A 13051-nucleotide genomic window follows, 5' to 3' on the forward strand; every position below is an offset into this window, starting at 1 on the left:
GATTATATAAGGAATTTTTTTAATTTAGTCCATTGCCTATATATTTGTCTAAGTATTTCAGGTGAACAGTGTGCCCATAGAAGTGATCAAATAATGTTTAACAACATTGTGTGTTTAAACCCTATAAACTAAACATCATGAAGTTGATAAAGTCCCTTTATTTCTTCTTAAAAGTTGTAGAAGAATGAGCTATGGAAAGCTGTTCAGTGTCCACTTGACCTCTTTTTCTGGGACTTCTGCATTTGCTTTCTCTCATTGTTCCTTCAGTCTCCTCTGGATGTGATTTTGTTTGTTTGTTTTGCTTGGTTTTTATGTGGGATAATCCTATCGAAGCATGTACTGAGGTGAGTAGGTACAGGTTGTATCATGCGATTGTGTTCTTTCCTCTGACTCTAGAGGTAGCGATTTCTCCCTTCGTTATCCTCTAGTGATGGAGATTTTACTCGAGCTGATTGTCTTCTGCTTTTGCCTTTGATCCTAGTCCTGCCAGAGACATCAATTACTTAATGTATCTGGGTAACCTGTCAACTACTATTTCATAACATCATTTAGTTTTTTGTTTGCTGAAAGGTTTCTTGGTTCATCTTCTCCAGCATGATGTGGGATTCCTCAGGGTTTGACTAGTGAGAGTCTGGCATTCAGAGGTGCTGTTGCAAGAAATAATGGCCTTCAAAAGTGGCCAATGGTAACTTGCATTCTTCTGCTTCCCTCAGAAAAGATCTTTCTTCTTGCTATTACTGTGGGCAGGAGGGTTGGGGGAAAGTTGCCTGTTGCTCCCGTGGTTTTCTTTTTCAAAAAGATGGCCAGATCTTTATCTGTATTTGGAAACTGTTGCAACTGAATGTGTGTGTGTATATGTATGGGGGAATTAGAAACTATTAAGTTGGGGTAGCTTTACTAGATTGATTCCCCCCCCTCCCATTTTTCCCTACAAACAATGCTGTCATTATAAATGAGTGCACAATGAGCAAATGCACTCATAAATATCTGCTGCTGCTACGTATTCAAAGCAGTTCTTAACAACTGTTTCTTTAATTTCCTAGAAATGTATGATAGCATGAAGCTGGAGATGTGTAGTTGGCACTGATAGCTGTGGTCCTTGATGGTCTTAGGCTGACATGATCAGGCTCAAGAGCTCTTCAGTAAGGGAGGGCAGAACTGAATCGAGCACATTCTTTCTTCTGCTCCCCCATTTCCTAATTCCAGATTTTTGTCCTTTTATAAGTTCCCAGTCCCTGGTTTCTGTCCCTGCTCTAAGCACTGCGCAATGCTAGAAGAGCGCTACTTTCCCAGATGGCAGGAGGGACCTTCTGTTTCTTGGATTTTTTTCCCTTGTTCAGCTGATGCTTCTTTTCTTAAAGCAGAAACAGTCTTCTAGCTCATAAGGTTGACCATTACTTGACCGCAAGAAAGTTGTTGAATTGCTGGATCCTCTGTTTTCAGTCTCTTCCTTATTTTCAAGGTATTTGCTGTTATCTTGTGTTTAAACTGTGTTTTGTAACAGACACCTGGTACCAACCTCTGGTTCACATAACAAACTGAAACACTGAGCTTTACAGGCCAGGACTGGGACCTTGCACAGTTGGCATAATGCCTTTGTCGTGGTTTAAGCCCAGCTGGCACCTTGAAGCTGCCTGCTCACTCCTCCCTGCCCCTTCCCCTCCCTCCCCCCACCCCCTCCCTGCCACGGTGGGGTGATGATGAGAAAATACCCTGCCACACAATCCCAAAACAGCCTTGTAGCAGTGGTGATAATTTTATTGTTGGGCACAAAGATGCTTGTGTGTTACCAGTTGTGTGCTTACATTTAGAGAGTTCTCAGGAATGAGATGTGTTTCGCAGAGATGAAAGGCTTCCTCTAGCCTTATTATTAGAGGGAAAAGGAACTCCGTTGTCAGAGTATTGTTTCAAGTGTCTCACTGGAATGCTCATTTTCACTAATTTTAGGTAGGTGAAAAAGCTGTGCATGCCAGTAGTTTTCTTAGTCTTCACCTTCTTGAAGTCTACTAGAATCTTCATTTGTCCTTATAGGTGTGATGGAAAAGTACCGAGAGAACACTGCTTATGGCTCCTTTTGCTGCTTCTTCCTCCTTTAAGGTGGTTTGCAAACTCTCCCCTGGGGAGAAGGAGATTCATTACAAATAAAACCAAACCTGTCTCGCAGACAGTGACTCTTAATAACATAATTTCAAGCATAGTAGTTGTCCAGTTTTGATGTTTCCACTCCCCCTCTTACATGAAGGTGTCTAAGCCTACCTTCAGCTAAAACACTTACGTGTGACTTCTTCAATGATCAATGACATCTTTTTTCTTTTTTTCAGTCAGTGTGTTATTTTTTTGTATCCTTATATGCATGCCATAAAATAATTGCAGTCTTTGGAAGATTACAAGCAACACTGCTGGCTTAGAAATAAATTTGAAGTGTATAAAGAACCAAGTTTATTCTACTATATGCATGAAAACACAATAGCTAATATTTCTTTTAAAACATACACTGATATTACAACCACCAAGATATTCCTGTTACCAGGTTTGGAAACCTGTCTAAATTTCTAATCTGGGAAAAAAAAAAATCTCAGTGGAATTTTGCTCCTGAAGGTTTCAGAGCATAAATTTAGGAAACAAATTCAAATGCCTGATTTTCCACAGAGAATTTCATCCATGTCTCTGTGTGTGTGTCATGAAAAAAAAAAAGTTTAGTACAGCCTGACATTGCATAGGACTTACTCTAGAGTGAAAGTTTCTGTCTGTGCAGGAACTCCAGGTATATAAGACAACATGATTGGAGAATGTCTAGGCACAGCAACAAAAATGACATGATAGACCTTAGTCTTGGAAAGAACCATTATGTTCTTTCAGGTTAATGATCCATGGGCTAAGGAGGATTTACACTAATCGTTATGACTTAATGAGTCAAAATACACTCTTTTAAAAGACCCTAAATACATATTTACATGGTACACTGGAGCTATTACGGTTGATCAGTTAAATAATGCAAGTAATGCCTAGAGTCATACTGTTACAGCTTGTCAGACTATAGGATCATCCCTATTTTTGAATAATATAACTTCTGTTGCATCAGGATGATATGTTTGATAATATTTTATTCTATGATACTTCTCTGCAGTGCATCTTGCTGCTAAGTTCTACTTGACTGGTCATTCTGAATCTGGCATTTATTACAAAGGCACCCCCAGTCCTGACAGCAGTGGTTTAATTTAGATTCTTAGTTAAAACCCCTTGAAACCCATACAATGTGCATGCTTCTTAGTTTGTCACTTCCTGTGCTTTAATATAACTGCAAGAAATAGTTTAAGATGTTAAGTTGGTTAAATTGTAATGTCATGCTGGACAGCTGCTCTTAAACCCTTTTAAAAGGCTCACTCAGTTATAGCTTGAACTGCAACTACCTTCTTTCTTCTCCTAGTGTCTTTCTTCTAACCTTCTTTGACTCTACAGTTTGTCAAGGTATTTCCTGGTTTTGTGTTTTCTTGCTTTTGTTGCATGAGATCCTAGTTCTTTATGCCTTTAATGTGCTTGATCAATGAAATACACAGACAGACCTGTGAGTTAGGAATGTGAAGTTTAATCAGCTGTATAATGTTGAGTAATGGTGGAAATGTGGGATGGCTGTGAACAGCAGTACCTGCAGTTGTGGAACTCTTGTTCCTGTGTTGGATCCCTGCACATTTGCTTGTCTTAGTGAGCACTTGTTCCTTCTGATTAGCTTGATGTTTGGCTGACTGGATCCTGCCCTTCACCATAACTGGGGGTGCTCTGAGTCTCTATTCGGCAACACTGTAATGATATAACACACTTACGAAATTCCAGGGTTTTCAGCTCGGACATGACATACAGGCAGACACTGCTGGAATTAGATCCAAGACGAGTTGTGCAGCTGTGGTGTATACTGAAGTGTTTTATTTCTTCTAATATACTTGGTTTCTTATAAATAACTTCTTAAGCTGTTCATAAAAGGCTTGAAGCTAAACAAGGTTCTTGTTGTTTGTGCTCTTTTTTGAGACAATTTTATTGTTTACTGCATGCCCTAGTTTCAGATTTCTCCAAGATGAAATGTGAAAACATTCTTCCTTTTTTTAAAAAAAAAACAACCCACAGTGTATTGACTGATCTTGCTTTTACCTTGTTTTTTGTTTTTGTTCTGTATAAGCACTTTAAGGACTTTTGTGTTTAACGTGCTATGGAAAACAACCTTGCTTTGTTTTTAAAGTGTGATGGGTTTTTTTCTGTTTGTTTTTTTTTTCTCTTGGCTTTGTTGTACACCGAGATTGTTCAGGGAAAAGGAACAGGACTTAAACTTGTGTAACTTCTTTTTTTGTTGGTTTTTTTTGTTGTTGTTTTCTTTTGGATAGCAGCTCCTAAAAGGTAATTATGTAAAGCTTTTCAGATTAGCAAGATCTTTGTTTTAAGTAATTCTTAAAGCATTAAAAATGATTTGCAGTCTAATGTGGTAAAGTCCAGTTCATTGATTCCACCTCCCAAACTCGTAACCAGCCAGCACTGTGGGGTTTCATTGTATGAATAGTATCCTGTAATGTCTGATAGTTAACAAAAAAATCAGACTTTATCCTTGACTTCATAGAAATCAGGTTTCAAATACTGATATGGAATAAATGCTTGTCTCTTTAAAAAAAACCAAACACAACAAAACACAAAAACAAACCAGACAAACAAAACCAACAGATTATATTCTTACATTACTAAGAATTGTCTATCTCTCTTTTTTTTTCTTAGATGATTGCAAAGGGCAAAAATGCTTCTGAGCTGTTTCCTGCTGTTGTGAAGAATGTTGCCAGTAAAAATATTGAGGTATTCCTGTAGCTCATTAAGCATACTGTTATGGAAGATCTGTTTATGAAAATTTTATCTGATTGTATCTGACTTCAACATAAATCATAAAATCTCTAGTATTTTTTAATAGAATTTCTCAGGGTTTAATTTCAATGACAGCATTATGGTAATAGTTTAATGTGTAAATAAAGGAAACCTACTGGGTGATTTGGAGGGAGCAATAATAACTGTTTACATTTAAAAAACTGATTGATTAGGGAAAGTTTGTGGAAGTGTGTGTTGGTAATTTTGAGAAGAGGTACTATAGTTTATTTGGGGTGTGGCACTGCTTGCAAAGTTTGAGTAGGGATTATGCTACATTGTGTTTGAAAATGTCTATTGCAGATCAAGGCTGAGAGGTAAGGGTTGGGTGAAAAAGTTTTCACTGTTCTAATCATGTAGTATATTTATAAAAGGAGTGTGTCAGTGTTAGGATTGCAGAGTGAGATCACTTTCAACGTAGTTAAACAAGTCATGAATTCATGGTTAGACAAAATGTGATGTTACTGATGAAGTGTGTTTAAAATAATTTTTTATTTCACAATACTTAGATGTTGATTCTTTTGATAGTTTAGTTTAGAGAATTTGTTTAATGCTTTATTAACATGAATGCCTGTGATTCCAGAAGATTACAGAAAAGTAGCTTTCAAATCTCAATCTTTTGGAGAGATGTGACTGGGGCAGGGAATAGGTCCCATCTTGAGCAGAGAAGAAATTTTTGCAGTGTAATCTGAAATCTTCATGTTACTTTTATGTTTTGCAAGATGTGGAGACTTTAAAGCAAAGCCATACACATATCTTGGGAATATGACCTTACTCATTTATTTTGTATGAAGAGTTACGAAAGGAGTATATGAAGGGGCAGACAAGAACAATTTAAACTTCCTATAGAAACAGCTGATGAAGGACCTGAGTCAGAATCATCTGCGATAGTAGTTAATTTCTTGAGACAAGTTGCTTGTCTAAATTTATTCAATTTGCACTAATTTGTGTGACTTTTTAATTTAAAAGATGATGTGTTTAATAATAGGTTTCAGGATTTCTGTAGATAAAAAAAAAATAGCAGAAATATAAGTTTTTCCTTCAGGCTGTTTACCATCCATTTTATTTTAGCGGCATAAGTGTCTGTTCTTGCCCCAATATCGGGTGTTAGATGCACAAAGTAGCTTGCTTCTGTATCTTTTTGTTCCTTAATAGGAAAGCAAGAAAAAGAAAAAAAAATCCACCTTGGGACTAGTGAAAATTCAAATTTCTAGGAAGTTAAAAAGTGGAGATTGCGTTTAACTATAATGTGTTTAAATCCACAGGCTTACTATGTAGCTCGAGGAAATCTAAAGCAGCATCTGCATTAAAGTTGCCCAGCCAGAGGTTTTATTAAAAAAATGTTACTCTGATGCACATTACCAGTACTATAGTTGACTTGACAAATGAAATCTGGATGAAAATCCCATCTGTAAGTTTGTAGTTCAAGACTGCATAGTGACCAACTAGTATCAGTTTGAGGAAAGCAGAGTGGGCATGTGGTGATATTAGTTACTTCCTACTGCACAGGATCGTAATTTTGGAAAAATGCAGGAAATAGTGGTTTGAAGCACTGGGTTTTAAGAAGAACATTCAATTGAATGCATGCTCAAATTTTTCCCTCCTCTCCTAGAAATACGTACTTCAGCCTTTGTTATAAATGGGAACAGAAAGTTGCTTTTTCCCTGGCTTATGACACTGAAGGTTATATTTCCTGCAGTAACGACTTCAGCAAACTCCTGTCTCTCTCTACTGTGCTGCGATGTAGCAGTTCACATATATGTCTGTTTTCTTCCTTGTTTTACATGGATGGAAAGTAATAGTCAAGTTTGAGTCTAATTTTAGCTTTAAAGAAGCTATTCTTATTTAGCTACTATTTTAAAACTTTGTTTTTTCCATTCTTTGAAAGAATGCCCATATTTGGCTGAGGCCAAATACTGAGCTCTGGTAAGTTAAGGAGACGTAAGTGTGCAAATATGACAATTCAGAGTCTTTCAGAACTTACTGTACTTAATTTTAGAAATTGTAACTATATTTTTAATAATAAGTGATAAAAGGAAATGGGGCAAGGAATCAGACTAGTTAAATGTTCTCTTCCTCTTTAACTTGTGTTTGTAAGTTATGGGTACTCTAAGTCCAGTTTTGAACAGAGATACCTTACGCTAAAGAGGAGTGCCTTGGACAGTATTATTTATCTTGAGTGCTTTTAACTGTTAGGGCTGGAACCACTAGCCCAACAGAGGCAAGACCGCCCCAGCTCCAGGCTTCCAGCCCAACCAGTAATGAGGCTAGGAGTATATTGCTGATAGGTGTGCAATTGTATATACACGCAAAAGAAATACATATGTAGAGGCAGGCACATAAATTGACACGGGGTATTCACATGAACACAGACAGCACCAGCAGCTTGGCCATTCAAGATGAAGGTCTGCTAGTGGGAATATATGTATACATACGTATGTACAGTGTGGATCCATTCAACAGCTGGGCTCAGACATGGTCTGCCCAGGGGTTGACCCCTGGATCCCAGTCACTCCTGTTGCTGGTACCTGGACGTATGAGCCCCTGTGGCTGCAGCACTGTTTCAGTTGCTGGTATGAACTGTTGTATGCGTATGAACACATGTAAACCAGGACTCCCCTGGTCCCCCAGTAGCTACCCATCATGGTCTTGCCCTTAGACACACAGATGTGTGCACATGTGCACGCACACAACTGGACCTGTCCAGAACTCCCCTGGTCCTCTTCTAGCCAACCCCCTGTGGTTGTGCCCTTGAAGAGATGCACACAAACGCATGGTTCTTGCCTCTAGACACCCACAGACCATCTGGTTTTGCTGGCAGCTGAATGGGGCTCCCCTGGTCTATGCCATAGCCAACTTCTGTGGTCTCACCCTTAGATGCTCACACCCTTAACCTGCCTCCTTCCCAGGCCATTTCACCTACTCACCAGCTAGTGCAGCTTGATCCACTGGTACAGCTGCACCTATTCCAGTCACTAGCACCACAGACACATGGGCTTGTGCTTGGTTTCATATACGCCAGTCTTTTCAGTCCATGGGCCCCCTGGCCTGTGTTCCCAGTGCAGGTGCTGGCAGCCAGACCTTCACTTGTTCCAGGTGCTGGCCACCATGGATGTACGAGCCCTTATGACTTGAGGTCCCTTTCCAGTTGCTGGATTTGCACTTAAGTCCCCTCACTCTGGTCTGTCTAGTTGCTGGTGCCCATGGACACATGGGCCCTCCAGCCTGTGGCCTGACCGTAGTTGCTGGCACATACGTGCACCTTAACACCGAATAGAGACTACCTCACCATGGAAAATAGTTAAAAATGGAATTTACTGAGAAAATACAACAGGCTGTGCTGATCAAGTGCAGGCCATGGACAGGGAGTTGTACAAACCAGCAAACTGTTTAGATGTGTCCAGACATTTTTATCTGCTTATCTCTATATTTTCCCCTACTTGTTCCTACCCAGATCACTTCGATTCCCTCTACTTTTCCTTCACTTTGATTCCTCCCCAAAACATCCCATGATAAGTCTCTTGTGCAATCCTAAAATACTCTTCATCTGCATCCCATACCTGTACACAGAAAAGCCCCTCAGTCTGAAAGGTGCTCAGGTGTTGACCCTTGATGGGTTTAACATGTGGACATGGGAGCTGAGGCTCTCTTCAGGTGGTCCTAGGAGGGTCCTGGCAGGGTGTCCTATCCTCTGAGTCCTAAATTTGTATTCCTTCCTACTACTGTGTCTCTCTGCACCTCTGGGCTGATGGTTCCTGTTGTGGGCTCGGGAGAAGCTAGGGCAGGGTATTACTTGCAAACACCCCTCCACCCCCCTTGTATCTCTGTGCTCCTTTGTGGGTATGCAGACAAGGTTTCATCACATAACATTAATTAGGAAAAGCCTTTCACTGCTTCTATTTTATGGGCCTTTTCTTATATTTTAAAACAAATAGATAGTTATGTGCATTCACATGTCTTCCTCTGTGCTGTAGTTAAAGTTCCCTCATTGCTTATTTTTCCACTACTTAGTGCTAACCTACTTGTGAGGGAGGAGATTGCTAAACTGAAAAGAGATCAGGGCATTCAGTAAAGCCAGCTGACTAATTTATCAAGGTTAGTTAGATGACAAGTTTAGGTCATAATGTAGCTATACTTAAAGCCATCTAGTTAGCACTTCTGGGTCTTGGAAACCTTTATCATTGTCCGGTTTTTAGGGTGCTTTTGAAATGATGACAAATTACTGGGTTAAATCAGATTCTTAGTACATTGATCCCGATACTGTTTTCAGAAAATGTTTTGTCAATTTTTTCCCTGTCCTTAAGAATTCTTACACAAATCTGTCCGTACAAATTGCTACAATGCAGTAGCATAAAATACATCAGTTCATCTGAGTGACTTTGTCCCCGAGTGACTTTCCTGCCCAGAAATGGCTGCTGGGTTTTTTTTTAATCAGGGCTGAATGTTCTGATACAGGGAAATGGAAGTGAAAAACCAGTAGAACACATTCATTTGTTTTAAGAGAAGCAAAGGGTGTCTTACTGTTTACAGAAGTGCCTTGTGATTTTTGTTTTTATAAGTACATGCTGACCTCAACTTGAGTACATGCATCATGTCATGGATGGTAAGGATACAAAAAGTGACCTAATAAACAATTGGTGATACAGAACAAAAATAAGTCTTGGTCAATAATTCATGGAGTTTGATGTGCTTACATTGATAAACTAATTAAACAAATCTGCCTGTGTTCCTCAAGCTTAATGTGCCCCTGTTATGATTAGTTTTACAGAGAGGAGCATTTTAACATTGAATGAATGTAAATGGTAAAAGAATAGTGTAGTCACGAAGCTTTAAGTGCTTCCATTTCTAGTCAAAGAGTGGTTTCAAGGAAAGAAGGCTTTCTTTGCACACCTGCAGTCATTCAGTGCATAGGCCTCTTGTGGCCAATGTTGATTGCTGCTCGTCTATAGCTGAACAGAGAATAATTTAGTATGGTGTAACCTTCTGTGTTTTAATATTATGCTTTTTGTCAGAATTGGAACAAAGATACATCTTCTGATAGTGACAGTAATTATAGCATAGCTGTACTTGAGGGTCTTTCAGAATTTTCCATTATAAACCTCAATAGTCAGTTTACAACTCAAATGTAAAAAATGTTTTCGCTGCTTCCTGGGCATACAGTGGCCATGAGGGGGTAAAGTGAACTAAATTGAATACCCTCCTCCCCCCAAATCATACTAAGGTTTTCTCATTCTTTGAACATTGCATCCTTTGTAGCATGCTTATATTGGCTACATCTTTTGAATACTTGTAGTCAGGCAAAGGTGGATCTAATACCCTTTGCTTTTGTCCAAGACGTAGTCAGAAGTGTTCTTTTAATCAGATTTAAATAGTGTAAGTTACCATACTTCAGCTGGAAGTTGTATTCTCTTTCAAATGTGTTAAAGTAATTGATTTTGAGTTTCAGGGTAAAGTAAAATGGACTTGTTGAAATCCTTGGCTAATGGAGTTTAATCTATTTTCCATAGGAAAATAACATGACAGATGCTGAGATGGTCAGTTGTCACATGTCAACTTCTTAGATTATTCAAGTCTTTTATTTACTAGTTGATAATATAAAGCAGTATTTGTGTTATTAGCGTTCATCTGACTGTATCATTAGTTAGGTAATATTGCAGCACCTCAGGGAGCTTCTATTAAAAGAATTAGAGTAATTCATAAGACATTTGAGAAGCATGTGAGTACTCCAGTGTTGTATTAACTCTTCCTTCAAAGAAGAAAATGTTGATGAATGTGCAATCTAGGACTTAGTTTTATAGAATTCTAAAACTTTCTGATAATGAGTTCATTTTGTTTTTCTTTTCAGATAAAAAAGCTTGTTTATGTTTATCTGATGCGATACGCAGAGGAGCAGCAAGATCTAGCATTATTGTCCATCAGTACTTTCCAGCGTGCTTTAAAAGTGAGTGACTACTAAACAACATTTCATAGAGAATTCTGAGCTGGTATCACACAACTAAAATATCTGTGTAAATCTGCATCTGATAAAGTAGTTTCAAGTTATATCATTGACAGAGTTTTTTGTGCTACTTCAAACCTCATCAAGGAGCTAAGCCTGCATGAAGTAAAATTACTTCACTAAAGAAAAGCAGCAGATCAGTGCTCTCAAATTCACATGCTCAACATTTAATTTCTGGAATGCCTTTTCACTTTCCAAGGTAGCTTATGGATGTAGAAAGAAGACACTGTTATTACCCCGAACCACCTGTGTTCGTTTTACACATAGATCTTTGTATACAACAGAGAATTGGAACATGAGGAAGCTAGTAGTACCTGAATTAAAATATTCAATGTGTTGCACATGCTACTTTTAATAAAAAAGCACTGAAGAAATAGGTTTTTGTACTGTTTTATTTCAAATTCAGATCACCATGGGGAATGGGATTAGAGAACAAAGATTAGGATTGCTTTTGAAGTGTGTGACCATGGAGAAAAGAAAGATTACTACGTCTCTGTCCTTAAATTTGGCCAGTTTTTATAATAAGAGAAGGTTGTTTTTTTTCTTTTACGCTTCTTGTAAGGCTCCTTCAGGTTCATAATGAATTTCTGTCATGTCACTGACCCAGACCTTGCATCTTGTTGGAAAATGTTGCAAACAGAGCACCAGGTGTGCAACTGTAGGAGCATCCCACAACCGACTAGAGAGCGTTCTGCCCCTTTCCTTCTAGCTTTTATCTCAACGTCATGTGTACTACCTTTACTATCTGTGACTGCCATGAAAAGCTAAAATTGAAATGACTTTGTATCCTGTATTTTTAATGAGATATGTATACAGTGAACAGATTTCATGGCATAGCTTTTTAAAAAGCTGTGGATAGTGGGAACTAAAGGAGAGGGGATAACTCAAATGTTGTGGCTGTGAGTAGCTCAAAAAGAAGTGGTGTTGTGGCAAGGAACTAGACTCCAAGCTAGCTGAGATTTTCAGCAACTAAGGAAATTACTAAGCCTGCTATGGAAGATAGGCAAATGTAATTAATTCTCTTTGTTCATTTTTTATAACGTTTTGTTTCTGATTTTGTAATGAAGATTATAATTTGGCTTTATATGTGGAGATTTTTTCTCCCTCTTTAGGAAGAACTTTTAAATGTATATTAAACTTGTCTGATTGGAGATGTTCTGGTAAGAGCAAGCAGTTTTTCCAAAAACTGTCAAAGTAAGTGCTTTCACCATCCAGATACTTAGTACTCAGAAGCTGCTAAGATGTAGGAATTTTGAGAGTTTAGATGAACTGATTATTAAGTAATACCAGTCTGAAAACCCATGTTGCCAACTCCCAGTCCTTGAGAGAAACGTTCTTTGGGAATTGCCCTTCTGGTAGACAGTACACTGAATTAATGCTGCTGCAATTTCAGTTTGCTAGACTTTAGAGGATTTACTTGATTAAGCAATATTTTTCCCATGTGTTGTAAGCCCAGGATTAATGGACAAGGTTTACATAACAGTTCCTCCAAATACAGATGTTTTGTGCTATTGTTGGATCTCCAAGCTAACCCTAGCACTACAAAAAGGGAGCAAGTACTGGGATGAAAGAAGGGAGGGTAGGAAATAGAAGAAAGTCTCAAAACATTTAGCTTAATATTTTGACACATTCTTAAGAAAATTCATTTTGTTACTGGCTTCCATTTATATCTTGCAGTAAAGCATAAAATGGATGTATTATCAAGAACTTGAGTAGGAGTGTCGTAAATGAGAACCACATTTTCATTTGACAGTTCTTACATTTAAGTAATAAAACTGAGCTAGGTGTGTTTTTCAGAATATCTGAATTCCGCTTGGATTGCAGAAAATGTTTCAGGTCATTAAATAAAATTTTAGTCTTTTTTTATCCATCATTCCCATATTTTACTTGGGCAAGTGAATTATGTTAATGTTTTCCAGATTTCCAGATTTTAATAATATTTCAATGTTTTCTTTCTTACTTTCTTTAACTTTTTTTGGTTGTTGAAGGTTTCTAGTGTGATGTTTAGCACTTTTTCTTATTAGTGTGGCCTTGCAAGCCTGACTGATAGTCAGATGAATTTACATGTTTTAATGTGTGGTCACTAATGAGTGTAAACACTGCAGAGAATTTAATGATGCATTTCTGCACTATCTTATTTTATTTCTCCCCTTCTCTCCC

At 38.2% G+C, this 13051-nt stretch overlaps 1 protein-coding gene across 4 annotated transcripts in view; it reads left to right on the forward strand.

Moving 5' to 3' along the window:
• AP3B1 (adaptor related protein complex 3 subunit beta 1) overlaps positions 1–13051 on the forward strand; it is a 163666-nt gene that overhangs the window by 13597 nt on the left and 137018 nt on the right. For all 4 annotated transcript variants that reach the window (XM_075020946.1, XM_075020947.1, XM_075020944.1 and 1 more), the window contains exons 3-4: positions 4756–4830; positions 10739–10834. In XM_075020946.1, the coding sequence (XP_074877047.1) occupies positions 4756–4830; positions 10739–10834 (171 nt within the window). The remainder of the gene's footprint in view (positions 1–4755; positions 4831–10738; positions 10835–13051) is intronic.

The sequence above is a fragment of the Buteo buteo genome, chromosome Z, assembly GCF_964188355.1.
Source record: "Buteo buteo chromosome Z, bButBut1.hap1.1, whole genome shotgun sequence".
Taxonomy (NCBI): domain Eukaryota; kingdom Metazoa; phylum Chordata; class Aves; order Accipitriformes; family Accipitridae; genus Buteo; species Buteo buteo.